General features: G+C 52.8%; 6 protein-coding genes across 6 annotated transcripts; 3 read left to right on the forward strand and 3 right to left on the reverse strand.

Moving 5' to 3' along the window:
- Positions 1-49: 49 nt before the first annotated feature.
- On the reverse strand, positions 50-1,115 carry AYO21_00225 (hypothetical protein; the record flags this gene model as incomplete). The annotated part of the gene is made up of 3 exons (XM_022650215.1): positions 50-369; positions 459-937; positions 1,018-1,115. The coding sequence occupies 3 exons, from the start codon at positions 1,113-1,115 to the stop codon at positions 50-52; spliced, it is 897 nt and encodes a 298-aa protein (XP_022517541.1).
- Positions 1,116-1,226: 111 nt separating this feature from the next.
- Positions 1,227-2,955, forward strand: AYO21_00226 (hypothetical protein; the record flags this gene model as incomplete). The annotated part of the gene is made up of 3 exons (XM_022650216.1): positions 1,227-1,349; positions 1,883-2,859; positions 2,919-2,955. 3 exons carry the CDS (start codon positions 1,227-1,229, stop codon positions 2,953-2,955), a joined length of 1,137 nt encoding a protein of 378 aa, XP_022517542.1.
- Positions 2,956-3,875: 920 nt separating this feature from the next.
- AYO21_00227 (hypothetical protein) lies at positions 3,876-5,099 on the reverse strand (the record flags this gene model as incomplete). Its single annotated transcript, XM_022650217.1, has 1 exon — positions 3,876-5,099. The coding sequence occupies one exon, from the start codon at positions 5,097-5,099 to the stop codon at positions 3,876-3,878; it is 1,224 nt and encodes a 407-aa protein (XP_022517543.1).
- Positions 5,100-7,395: 2,296 nt separating this feature from the next.
- AYO21_00228 (hypothetical protein) lies at positions 7,396-8,064 on the reverse strand (the record flags this gene model as incomplete). The annotated part of the gene is made up of 4 exons (XM_022650218.1): positions 7,396-7,670; positions 7,796-7,860; positions 7,912-7,996; positions 8,052-8,064. 4 exons carry the CDS (start codon positions 8,062-8,064, stop codon positions 7,396-7,398), a joined length of 438 nt encoding a protein of 145 aa, XP_022517544.1.
- Positions 8,065-9,218: 1,154 nt separating this feature from the next.
- AYO21_00229 (hypothetical protein) lies at positions 9,219-9,779 on the forward strand (the record flags this gene model as incomplete). Its single annotated transcript, XM_022650219.1, has 1 exon — positions 9,219-9,779. The coding sequence occupies one exon, from the start codon at positions 9,219-9,221 to the stop codon at positions 9,777-9,779; it is 561 nt and encodes a 186-aa protein (XP_022517545.1).
- Positions 9,780-10,497: 718 nt separating this feature from the next.
- Positions 10,498-12,452, forward strand: AYO21_00230 (hypothetical protein; the record flags this gene model as incomplete). The annotated part of the gene is made up of 5 exons (XM_022650220.1): positions 10,498-10,519; positions 10,575-10,640; positions 10,696-11,165; positions 11,211-12,197; positions 12,249-12,452. The coding sequence occupies 5 exons, from the start codon at positions 10,498-10,500 to the stop codon at positions 12,450-12,452; spliced, it is 1,749 nt and encodes a 582-aa protein (XP_022517546.1).
- Positions 12,453-12,887: the final 435 nt, after the last annotated feature.

The raw sequence follows: 12,887 nt of genomic DNA on the forward strand, positions 1-12,887 counted from the left end.
AAGGCGGCATGGAAACTGACTCAGCTATAAAGAGAATATGAGTACCAGCTCAAGCCAGTTCTGCTTCAATCACGCTCTGGTCAAACTGACTGTAGCTCCAGATCCCGTTGACTTTCAACCCAATCTCGGGATCTTCAATCAGTGTCTTCCACTGACCCTCTGACCTCTCACTCGCGGCGTAAAAGGACATCATTTCCCAATCGAGAGCTGTCAGCGTCGAGGCCACAGCCTTGTCGGGAAGCACGAAATCCCATATGATAAGTTTGGAGTGCCCCTTCTTCATTGCTCGAGCGATGTTCTTCAGAATCAGCTGTGCCCTGTCGTCGGGATAGTCATGGATGATACTGTGCAAGAAATACGTTCTCGCCCCTGCAAGTCATTTAACGTGTATTCCAGACGAAATGGCTATAGCCTTGGGAGTGGCTTCGTGCACAAAACAGAATCGTTACTGTACTTACCTTGTACGGGTTGTGGGGTGAAAAAGTCATGGGCGATTGCGCGAATCCCAGCCTTCAAGCTATTCTCGGGGATCGATTCGATAACTTCAGCACGATCTTGAAGGACCAGATACCCTGGGAAGGTATCGAACGGGTGTCGAACGAGAAACTTCTCCAGATCGTGCCCTACACTACCTCCGAGATCCACCAGAAAGACGGAATCATCGTCGCCCGTCACGCCTTGTATTAGTCGTTCCTTCACAGGATAGAATCCCAAGTCGTCGTCGGACCAGTGCGGCCGGTCGAGCATCCACGTAGCCATCATACTGGCAAGTCCATGGGTCTGGCCCTGTTGCGCGAATATGTCTAAGATATGCGTTTTCCCCTTTGCATTGAATGTATGTTGCGTCGGTGTGTCGAGTGCATTGGTTGGGCTTGTATAGCCATTCTCCGCAAAGAACTCGGCTGTCTTCAGGTTAATCGGGATGCAGATATCGTGCCTATATTCTCCAGCACCCCGGTCATATTATCAGCTTCATGTGAAGGGGATCAGGTTATCGCTTCGCGTCAAGTAACGCACATCAAAACAATGCTTTCCCTAAAGATGGATTTCGTCATGGCTTGTGCAAAAGGATTTGGCACGTAGCTGTTTGCATCGACTTGACGGAGGGTGTTCATCGCAGCGAGATGCTTCATCATTCGGTCTAGGAGTCGATGCTCGTGTCAGCACGAAGACAGTGCCCTTCACGAAACCTTGCGTGGTCAATGGGCTGGCCGAACCAACCAACCATGGCTCCGCTGAGCACGCTGCCGCAATTTGATCACTGGTTTTCGGACAACCCTGGTCTGCAGAAAGATGATCAAAGAGCCGCAGATCAACAGCCATGCGCAGCGCTGCAAGATGGCTCGGCTGTTTGTGGTTGCTCAGGGTCAGAGAGAAATGCCCATGCCAACGGTAGATGGTACGACATGCTAACCTCGACCCATGTCATTCTCACCACCGCCTCACTGGGAGTTTCCAGGGTTGCGGCAAGCGACCGACAAGCCTCAACCGCTGCTTCGCGTGCCTTGAGGTCTCCCGAGCCAAGGGCTTGGACATGCTCGTTCACATCTTGTAAAAGTTTGGAGACGACGTCCATGTCAACATGTGAAGGCAATGAGGGTGGCGCCATGATACTTCCCGGTCCCGTTTGCGGAATCGCGTCTCAGAAAGGGTTGAAGGTTTATCGCAAAATGGAGCTGGTAACCCCTCTTTCTCAACCTTCGCGATGGTGCGAAAAGTAGCCGACATCGCCTCGTCGATGGATCACGCTACTAGTTCACAATAGGCTCGGAATCTAGGATCCTTTATCGCCCCTCGATTTCCCCGTCACGCCCGGTTCAAACACACTCCTCCGCTTCCCACTCTAAAGCACCTCTAGCTGGCTACTACTCGCACAAGTTAGCCCTTGCTAGACCTGATGGCAGCCCACAATGAGGATCTTATCCATGTCGACGAAACTCAGTCCTTTGAGGACGAAACGTACGCCTCGTTAGTATCAGACGATGCGAGCAGCTACGTGACCTCGATCGAATCGCACATCCGCCACGGCATCGAGGAAAATGGCCGGCAGTACCCCGCCTACGGCAGAAACATGTACGGCCTCCCCATCGACGAACGGGAGCAGGAGCGCAACAACATCCAGCACGTCAAATTCCGCCTCATCATCGGTGGGCGGCTGCACCGTGCCCCGATGCTCCCCGCGCCGGCGAGGATATTGGACCTGGGCACCGGGTCAGGCATCTGGGCCATCGAAGCCGCCGACCAGTACGAGACGGCCTCTGTGACGGGCGTGGACATCGCGCCCGTGCAGCCCGAATGGGTGCCGCCAAACTGCCAATTCGAGGTCCAGGACATCGAGGACGAATGGCTCTTCTCCACTACCAACTTCGACTTTATCCACGCGCGCGAGCTTATCATGGCCATCCGCGACTGGGACCGGCTGTTCCGACAGGCCTTCGACCACCTCCGGCCCGGTGCGTACATGGAAGTCGGGGGCACGTACCCGACGCCCACGTCGGACGACGGCACGCTGCCGGCGGACTCGCACCTGAAGGAAGTCCAGAGACTGTTCTTCGAGATGGCCGAGGCCATGGGGGCGTCGCTGAACGCGCCCACGCTGTGGAAGGCGCAGATGGAGCGCGCCGGCTTCGTCGACGTCTCCGAGTCCGTCTACAAGGTGCCACAGGGCATCTGGCCCAGAGACGCCAGGCTCAAGGAGATCGGCGCCTACGAAAACTTCAGCCTCAGGAACGGGCTCGACGCCTACCTGCTTCGCGGCTACACCGCCGTCTTGGGGGGCGATCCCGACGAATTGCAGGTCCTCATTGCCGAGACGAAACGCGAACTGCGCAATCCGCGAATGCACAGTTATATCTTCTAGTAAGTGCCGACATCGACACCGATAGCAGGAAAGAGAGGAAACGGCTGACATGATTCAGTTACAATGTCTACGGGAGGAAGCCTCTCTCCCTGTAGTCTTGAACATCAAAGGATTGGATTCTATCTGTGATCCACGAAACTTCCTTCCCCCTGAGACCATGTCTTAGGACCACCCTGACATCAATGGCCGTCAACGACTCCACTAAAGGAGATTCACGCAGATACCGACACTGTTGAGCAGACGCCGTCCCTAAGAAGGGTCCCAAAGGAGTACTGCCCAAATGGTGGACCGATGAGTTGAATGTTGTATCGAGACCGATTCGGGACTCGTATCCCTCAAGACAACACATCCGCCCGCATCCTAGAGAGCGGCCGTCCTATCTATTATCTCAAAACACCCGCCTCTGCTGTCTGCCTGCCATTGGCGCCAGTTGGTAATGGTGTCGCTCGGCAAGAATCAGACGCGACTGACCCACCACTTGCAAATTTCAACGTATTCCGCCAGTGTTTGCTTGGTAACATATTTCAGATATTGACGCGCACAAAAGACGCGCAATCCTCCTTTCAAAAGTTGTTGGAGGGTGTAAATAGCATGAGAAAGGGGAAACGATGACTGATGGAGGTCATCACGCAAAAGTTGTTTTGTCGTCGCACTGTATTTTCCTCCACAGCCATGACTTGGAGTATGGAATATCAGGAGACAGCCATCCTCGGAGGGGGGAGACAGGAGGGCTCGGTGATCGAAGTCCTCGGATTCTCCAAGCGTCCCTTAGAGAAGTAGACTCTAAGAACCAGCACTCCAGCCTGATCCCACCGGTCAACATGTTTTGTACCGGGAGCTAAAAAAAACAAAAGGGTGGTCTGTTACCATGAATATAAGAGCAGGATGCATCACTCTACCATAGACTCTGGTATACTGAGAACGGGGACCATAGAACGACCAGTATATATACCGTCATGAGATCGCAGCGGCATTTAGTCGCTGTGGATATCTTCTTGTACCCGGAGCTGGACTGTCAAGGGTGCTTTGCATGCGTGGCTGTTTCTCGACTCGAAGTCCCTGAACCTCTTCTGGCCTTCCAGTTGGCGATGATTTCATCCTTGAACTCTTGCAGCTCCTTGTCGTCGCTAAAGAGGGATGTATCTCCTCCTCCCGTCGTCAGCTCTTGAGGTTGCCAGCAAAGCCAACCTCGCAACGCAGCCATGATCTTCTGCTGCTTCGCGGGCGACGTCAGCATCGTGATCTCCACAAACTCGAGCGCCTCCCAGGTGCGCATGGCGGGTAGCGCATGTCCTGGACCGTGGTAGAACCACAGGCCCTGCTTCTCGGCGCAGGCGATAACAATGTGGACACAGTTCTGCAAGGCAAATCGTGGTGGCACACTTAGGTCGACGCCCTCGTCAAGGCTGTTCACCGTCATCTCGCCAACATTGGCTAAAAATGTTTCTGCTGCAGCGTCGTCGCCTTGCAGATTACAGAGGATGCCGTTGAGAGCGTAGATGGTTGCCATCACTAGCCTCTCGTCCGACATGGGCATTTGGATCGGCTTGGATGCCAGTAAGCGGCCCATGGCTGTTGTCGGCCCAAGTGCACGTTGCCGTGCAGTCCAATAACGACACTGTCCATTCGAGCTCACTGCTGGCTCCGTGGCCTCGTCGTTTGCTGCCGATTCAGGGGAATGATACTGACAATGGAGGCTAGAGCAACGTGCTCTCCGCTTGAGACGCGTCCAAGATTGGATTCGCCGTAGGTTCTGACAAGCACTGTTCATCGCCGTCTCGAGCGCAGCACTTGTCGTGAACATCATCGGCACGCCGGTCTGCAGAAAGACCTTGAAAGCGATGGATCCTGAAGAAAGTCTCATGCGTTGAAGGTTTCGAAAGTCCTGCAGCATAACGAGGCCGGCTTTTGTGTGTTTTCGGCCGCGGTCTGCCAATCCGGCCATGGATTCAGCGTAGCCCGCCACGACAATGCATGTGATGGCCCAGTCCCACGGGTGACCCTGCTGATTTTTCAGCAGCTGTCTCAATAGTCGATAGTTTGTCGACTGACGGGTGAGCATCCACTCTTCCGAGAACTGCGGTTGCGGCTTGAGCGTGTTCACAATGGACGCGGCAATGTACAGAGCAAGAGACATGTATGCACTCCCGGTCAGGATCTCGGGCATGACCGAGTCTCGCAGCACGTCGTATGCTGCCCAAGGTTTCGTGGCGTAGAATCTGCCAGGCACGTACGACATGACTATGAACCAGCATCACCCCGTTAGTCTGGGGAGACCCGAAGAGAGGGTAGTAGGAGTCTTGAAGCTGACGGAAATGGAACAACTTGTGCTCAACCGACCCAGTCACGCACGGAAAGCGGACGAAAGGATCGCATCCAGCCGGGTCTCCAATGCTAAGGGGCATATTTGTTTGCATTCTCTTCGAGATCTGACGCCGGGTGTCATTGGCACTCGTTCTTTCGGCTCTCTACGGCGACATGTGTCAGTTGGTATTCTTCGTTAGTTTTTGCTGGCATTGGCAGGCTCACCTTCGTCTTTTGCTTTAGTCGCAAGATGGACTGCGACCCGACCCTTTCATGACCACGCACTTTGGGCTTGGGATGCTTAGCCAGCACGTGAGAAGAACGCCGGGCGTGGGACTTGGCTTCGGCATCGGTGAGTTCAGCATCTCGCTTTGTCCATTTGAGAGTCGAGGTTCTCACAGGGAGGAAGTGGAGGGTGACCTTTGTCATGGTTGCATAGCGGTTGTCCAGGGGTTTCTTCCCCTAAGCATCTCAGAGGCCCAGCCAAAGGAGCATGTTCTCCATGTGTCCTTATAAATGTAGTTCTCGGTGGAACACCGATGTCGAAAGTTCGTGGATATCTATCGCGCAACACTCAGCCAACGATATCGGGCATCTCTGCTCAGTATCTCATCGAATCTACGGTCTGGAAATGCTGATTAAGCTTCCTTACCACACCTCTGTAAGACGACTGCAAAACCCACCGGAAGAGGATGTTGTAACCTGGTTGGATCCTAATGGGAAGACGGAGCCCCCAGCTCGGACGCAGCAGGCAGGGGGACTCCTCCCAATCATGCGCCCCCGAAATCTTACCTAAAGGAGGTTTGGCGACAATCAAACTTGTAACCGATCATGTATTCAGTGGATAGTAGCCTAGCAGCAAGCCAAACCAAGCGACCTTGAGGTCAAGTGGTAGCTTTGCTGGCTATGGCATTGTGGGCTTGAAGCCATGAAGAAGCCATTACGGCAGCAGACTGGGGCATCCAATGTCCAAGGTGCATTCCAAGCAGGCCTTGGTCTTAAGCTTCGACCAGTCTCACCGCCAAGGGACTGACAAGATACCAAGTACTCAGCACTCGGTACAAGTATTAGATTGAGAAAGGCATGGTCCTCTCGGAAATTCTTCGTGATCATGCCACCGGCGTGAGAGCAGCGAACGCGGTTTGCATGCCCGAATACCCAGCTTTTTGAGACGGCAAACGCTCACGATGATAGGGTTGGTTTTACTCGGTACACCAGGCAAAATGCGCTCCTTGTGGCCTCGAAGCCCGTCGCTCATCGTCATGGCCTGCTACCGTCCATCGAGATAGCACTTGAGATGGTAGTGAAGACGCTCCACAGGGTGCGATTTCATATCGGAAGGGCTTGATCCAGATCCTGTCGCTAGTTGAGTTTTTTCACTTCTTGGAAGCCGCACGGGAACCGAGCCTCAGATTCACATCCATAGCCCTGTGATGGCTGAGAGCGAATGTTTTGTTTGGGCACAGCTGCATCGAGAGAAGAGGGAGGGATCATGCTGGCAGCGAAGAGGAGGTGAAAGCGCAGGAGCAGTCGCTCATGAGGGCCGCTAACGAGACCTCGACTCGCAGCGATGCATCACAAGGATGGTACAAGCCCTTGAGATATGCATCACCTCCAGGCTGAAGGGATCTTTGTGGTTTGTGTAGGTCGTCCCGGGGACAGGTTCGAAATACAAGGGATCAGGAATCTCTGTTCCTCATCTTGGCGGCAAATGCAACTCTTCCTCTTTCCATCTTCTTCACACGCTCCTATAACCCTCCTGCTCATGCTCTCACTCACCCTCATAGCAACTGTCTCATTTCTGCTGTACTCCCAAGGTACGTCCTGTCCCAAGATGCGTCCTACAGTTGACGACAGCCAGGGGGACTCCATTCTTAGCCCCCTTCGACTTTGTCTTTGTCTTTACTTTCAGACCTAGGCTCTGCTGCTCCCCCCTCCTCTCGTCGATTCGCCGACCCCTGCGTACAATACGGCATCCCTTCCACTTCTGAGGCTGCAGGCTACAATCCCCTCGTTCGAATTCTGCAGCCTACAGCAGGCTATTGGCTCCCATCACCTTCCTTTGTGCCTCATCGAGAAACTCTGGAGGATCACGATAGAAGAGCTTGTTTACACTTGCCTCACACGTTGCTCTACTGATTCTCTTTTCAAGAATGTCCGCCACTGCAGCAGCCAGTGCTGGGGAGACGTAAAGAGGGCAGGATCCGTATGAGCAAGAATTTCCTCTGTCATTATTGTGGTTGGAACCATTCCGGCACAAGGACATTGACTAGCATCCCCTCTTTCACCGGGCTTCCACCCATGGCACGACCGAATCCGACGACACCGTGTTTACCACCGCAGGAGAATGGCATCACCGGTGTCGGATATAGTCCCGCTACACTAGCTGTCATGATGAGATCTCCTCCGACCATGGGGTTCTTGTGAAAGTACTTCATGGCAAGAAGAACTGTATATGTGGAACCGATGAAGTTTACCACCGTTGAATTCAGGTCCGGAGGCTGGACTAAATCAAAATCATCATTTCCAGAGTGAAAAGGGTCAGAGCGGTCGACAGGCCTGCGTTCGCAAAAACTAGATTCCCAGGTCAGCAGAGCAATTGCCATCACACAGACAATGTTTGGAGAATACCAAAGTCGAGCCAGCCATACTTGTCAAAGGTCATTTTGAACGCAGAGTACTGAGCCTCCCAAGACCTGACACCAGCCACGATGAAGTCGCCTTTTACCAGTTCTGCTGTTTCTCACCCTTTGAGTTTGTTGATATTTGCGATGACCACCTTCCATCCCTTGTTGGCCATGTCTAGAGCGGTTGTGTGGCCGAAATCGGTGGCTGAGAAGAAATGTATCATCAGCCATGTCTAGTCTACAGCAGAGTCAATGCTTACCTGCACCGATCATAAGGGCTACTTTTGAGGACTCATTGTCTCGTCCGAACCACTGGTCTGGGCTTCCTTGGATAGAGGTGACATGTCCTTGGGGGAAACGAAACTTCTTTTATGCACTGTTTCAGCGAGAGGACCATGGATAAGTATCGAGCTTGCTCAGGCACGGCCGGCAATCCGTATACAATACAGCCATTATGTCCGCGCAAGGCATACAGAAGAATATTATCATGCTCGGTCATAGGCCATGGCGCGCGTTCCTGTCCTCGTGGACTCAATCGCTAGTTATTCACTACGGTACCACCAGAACCAGCGCTGGGATAATATTGCCTCGTAATTTCAACGTGTCGTCAACGGCATGTGTTTTCAGGAATGCCGTTACCTCGAGGACAAATGAAACTGGAGGTTCCTCTACAACTGTGGGGCACAAGATCAAATAGCGATGCTCGTATGGTTATGTTGTGGGAAACAGTATACCCGGTTCCGGCTAGATGGAATAGAATTGCGAAGACGCAAACCCGGTCCAACATGTAACAATTCCAGGTAAAGGATGGCCGTCGAAAGTGCTCTAGTGACGTTGAAAGTCATTTAATTGCACGCTGATCATACATTACAAACGAATAGTGGCTACGGTACATCTTAAATAAGTAGGGTTCTGGTCGGTCTAACCGCGCTTGACAGGTTATCTCTGGACTAACACACCAAATCCCTCGCCCGTCCTGTCTCCTCCCTAGCATTGAGATGATATTCCCCAGAATAAAGGCCAGCCTTGAGGCCCAGGGTGCCAACTTCTCTTACTACTCGTGGCTAATATGCGCCGGACTATGGCGTCTTCCTTTGGAGTATGTGACTTTCTTCGACTTCAAGGACTGTTTCAACATACCATCGAAGCCCAATCTTGACCATTTCGTACAACTCTAGAATTTCTGGATCGCTGTAGATACTTTTACCGAGTCACAGTAAGGGCGGCATTGCTATCTTGCCTAATCAGGTAGGTGAGGCGAGTAGTTGAAAACCATGGCTTGGCGGAGATCTTTGGTAACTGCCAGTACCAGGATGCTATTGAGCAGAGTCCAAATCCTGTCGGTATCGACTTCTCCTCTAAAGACAATCTATTGCTAATCACTTTGCTCACCAACTGTCCCTTCGATAACATCTCCCGAGGACGCAATGTCGGTCGCGCTTCGTCCTGTCCTGCGACCCAACTCACTACCGAGTCTTCCTTCGGCCACACCCTCCACAACCTATATCTGTCAAGCATGCCGGCACGCACGACTCATAAAGCGACCGAAGCGACCGTATACATTCACCCAACTAGTTACGCTCTCTGACGGGAGTGCTTTCACCATGCGAACTACCTCACCTATACCGGTTTACCGATCGACTCGAGACACCAGAAATTCTCCCTTGTGGAATCCCACGTCGAAGGAGCTCTTAAACGTTGAAGATGACGAGTCAGGGAGGTTGGCAAGCTTTCGAGCCCGGTTCGGCACCAGCTTTGACAGTGCAAAGACGACGAAAAAGGCTGAGCAGGATGTTGAGACCACTCCCACACCCTCCTCTCCCTCACCGGCGAGCAAAGCAGCCCCTGCAAGGGAACCGGCTTTTGAGGAGGAGCAAAACATGTTTGCAGAGGATGACATCAATCTATTGGACTTTGTCAGTTCATTTGGCCAAGAAAGCACACCACAGAATGGGCAGACGCAGCCGAAAAAGAGTGGGAAGAAGTAGGGTATTATAATCAACTTTGAGGAGCATCTCTGCATCGCAGCGAACGGGACCATTCAAAATAGATTGGTCAATGTACATTATGTGCTTGTCGAAAGACCAACCAAAGATGACATTGGAACATTGGTCTCTGTATCATGCTACATTGCTAGCTACACATTGTGCTAGTGGCCTTGTTCACGGAGCCTGGCAATATTATTGTCAACTGGCCCTCTTTCTTCGTCGCCGCAGGAGTCATCATGGCCCAGACCATTGGGAAGCGAAGTTCGGTCCAAGGCAGCGATGCTTATTGCTTGTATAATGTGCCCAGCTCAGCTTGCAGGTTGACTATGATAGGGAGAGAGGTGCGCCTGATCGAGCTGCCACTGTCTGAAACTCGCAATGCTCCATCACGGCAACAGATCGAGAGTATACATATATGTTGTGCAACACTCTCTTAACCCTTCTTCTCTTAAAGTCACAATATAGAACTGTGTAATGTTAACATTGTATTCTCAAAAGCCTGAACTACGCCGGTCTCTGTCCGACCAGTGCCCTTTTAGTTAGCTCTGAGTTCGCGGAAACGGAGGGTGGGAGGCCAATCATTCGTGCATCCGGGGATTTGGCGAGTTTGGCTTCTTTGCTCCGCGGTGCAGAAAGATCCAGGCAATAGCCACCACCTCTTTCTCGACCTGCATTGACAGTACTATATCTCCCGGTTCAACTCTCCATACCTGCAAATATGGATGACTCACCATGGGGTGGTAGGCGACTGCTTCCGAGGACATTGCCGCCAATCTCGCTGACCACTTTGAGTAGATGTTCCCTCTCAATCGCAGTCAGATAACCCACAAGAACTCGGTAGCTCAGCCAAACCGAATGACAGTATGAACACACACTCTCAGGATCGCTGAGTCCATGACGCTCACCTGAAATATAGCCCCGTCGTCCGCGAAACAGACCCCGTCCTCCGGCCCGCGGCCCCCTTCGTCTCGAAAGATCCCGGCTCGCAAGATCGAAGTCCAACCGACCAAGCTCGAAGCCGTGGATGATTCCCTCGATCCTCTTGGTCCCCTGGGCGCAGATCCAGCTCCAGCCCCGTCTTCCATATCTGTAGATCAGGCACCAACTCCGCCGAGGAAAGAACTCACGGCCAGAGTGAATCGACAGCCTTCTGCGACCTCTCCTGGTTTCGCCGGTTCGGAATATGAAGACACCACGCTTCCTCTAGGGAGACCCAAGGGTCCGCCTCCGGTCCAGCCACAGACCAGCGCTCCCGCCGCCCGACAAACCCCTTCTAGCGTGAGCGTGGAACAAGCGGCGAAACCGAGCTTCGAGATTTCGGTGGGCGACCCGCACAAGGTCGGGGATTTAACCAGCAGTCACATTGTGTACCAAGTCCGCACAAAGGTACGTGAGTTGGTTCAATGGTGCTACAGATGCTGACGGATATAGACAACGTCAAAAGCATATAAACAGCCTGAATTTGCCGTATCACGTCGGTATCGGGATTTCCTTTGGCTCTACAACGCATTGCACAACAACAACCCCGGTGTGGTCGTCCCTCCCCCGCCCGAAAAACAAGCCGTGGGTAGGTTCGATAGCGAGTTTGTCGAGTCAAGACGTCAGGCTTTGGAGCGAATGCTCAACAAGATTGCCGCTCATCCGATCCTCCATCACGATGCCGATCTCAAGATCTTCTTGGAAAGCGAGGCCTTTAACATTGATGTCAAGAACAAGGAAAACCGGGAACCAGACCTGGGTCAAAATAAGGGGATGCTGAGTGCTATCGGGATCAACGTGGGTTCGTCGAGCGGCAAATTCGTCGAGCACGATGATTGGTTCCACGACCGCAGAGTCTACCTTGACGCTCTAGAAAACCAGTTGAAGGCACTAATGAAGGCCGTCGACACTGTCGTTGACCAAAGGAAGGGTCTTGCCGCCGCTGCCGGAGAGTTCGCCGCGTCGGTTAATAGCCTCGCCCAAGTTGACCTCTCTCCTGCATTCTCCGGTCCTTTACAGGGGTTGTCGGATGTGCAGATGAGGATCCGAGAGCTCTATGAAAGACAAGCACAACAAGATATCTTGACCCTGGGCATTACCGTGGATGAGTATATTAGACTTATTGGCAGTGTTAAGCAAGCTTTTTCACAGCGGCAGAAGGCATTCCATGCCTGGCATGCCGCAGAGAGCGAGTTAGCCAAGCGACGAAGTGCCCACGAGAAGCTCCTGAGGCAGGGTAAAAGCCAACAAGACAAGCTGAACGAGGTTGGTGCCAGTGTTAGCGACGCGGAGAAGAAAGCCCACCAAGCTCGACTATTGTTTGAAGACATGGGCCGACTAATGAGGGGTGAACTGGAAAGATTTGAGCGGGAAAAGGTGGAAGATTTCAAGAGTGGCGTAGAGACGTTTCTAGAGGGTGCCGTTGAGGCTCAGAAAGAGGTATGTCTCACTGTCTCAGGGGACGGCAATATCTGCTAACGTGGCCAACAGCTGATCGAACTCTGGGAAACGTTCTTGCTCCAAATGGATGCCGAAGATGAGGCTCCTCTGAAGGGTCAGCCGGCGTCAGGCGATCCAGCGATATCGGAACATCCTGGACCAACAGGGCAGGCTGGCGAAGGTGAGACTGGTGCGTCTCATGAAAGCGCAGCGCCGGCCACGGCAACAGACGTCGCTCTCGAGCAAGATGCCTAGTATTCATCCCTCGAGCGGGTTTAATGAGTAACTGGTGAAGAAGATGCAAGCAAACACTACCAAAAGGGCGGCATTGAACCATCTCCAGCTTTGCAAGCGGGCTTCTAGGAGTATGGGTGCGTTGGTGCGTTTATGCGTTGATTCACTTATCGCTAGATACCCAGCCTCATGCATGCATGACCTCTCTATTCGCTCAGACGCCAGGTGCCATGTTTCCATACAACGACTGGGCTCTTTGAGAGGTGGAATTTGTCTCTGTCCTGTGTGATGATTTTCTCGTCTGTTCACCGACATCTTCTGGGTGCGGTTGCACCGTCAGTCCAACGCAGGTCACCGCGTTGTCCCAACGCCCTTCCTCCCTCGCGTTGGCCCAACCCACTCACTTTGCTGAGATTCACCAATTCCAATTTCAATTCCAATTGCGCTTACTGGAAA

Source organism: Fonsecaea monophora (genome assembly GCF_001642475.1).
Source record: "Fonsecaea monophora strain CBS 269.37 chromosome Unknown Scaff1, whole genome shotgun sequence".
NCBI lineage: Eukaryota > Fungi > Ascomycota > Eurotiomycetes > Chaetothyriales > Herpotrichiellaceae > Fonsecaea > Fonsecaea monophora.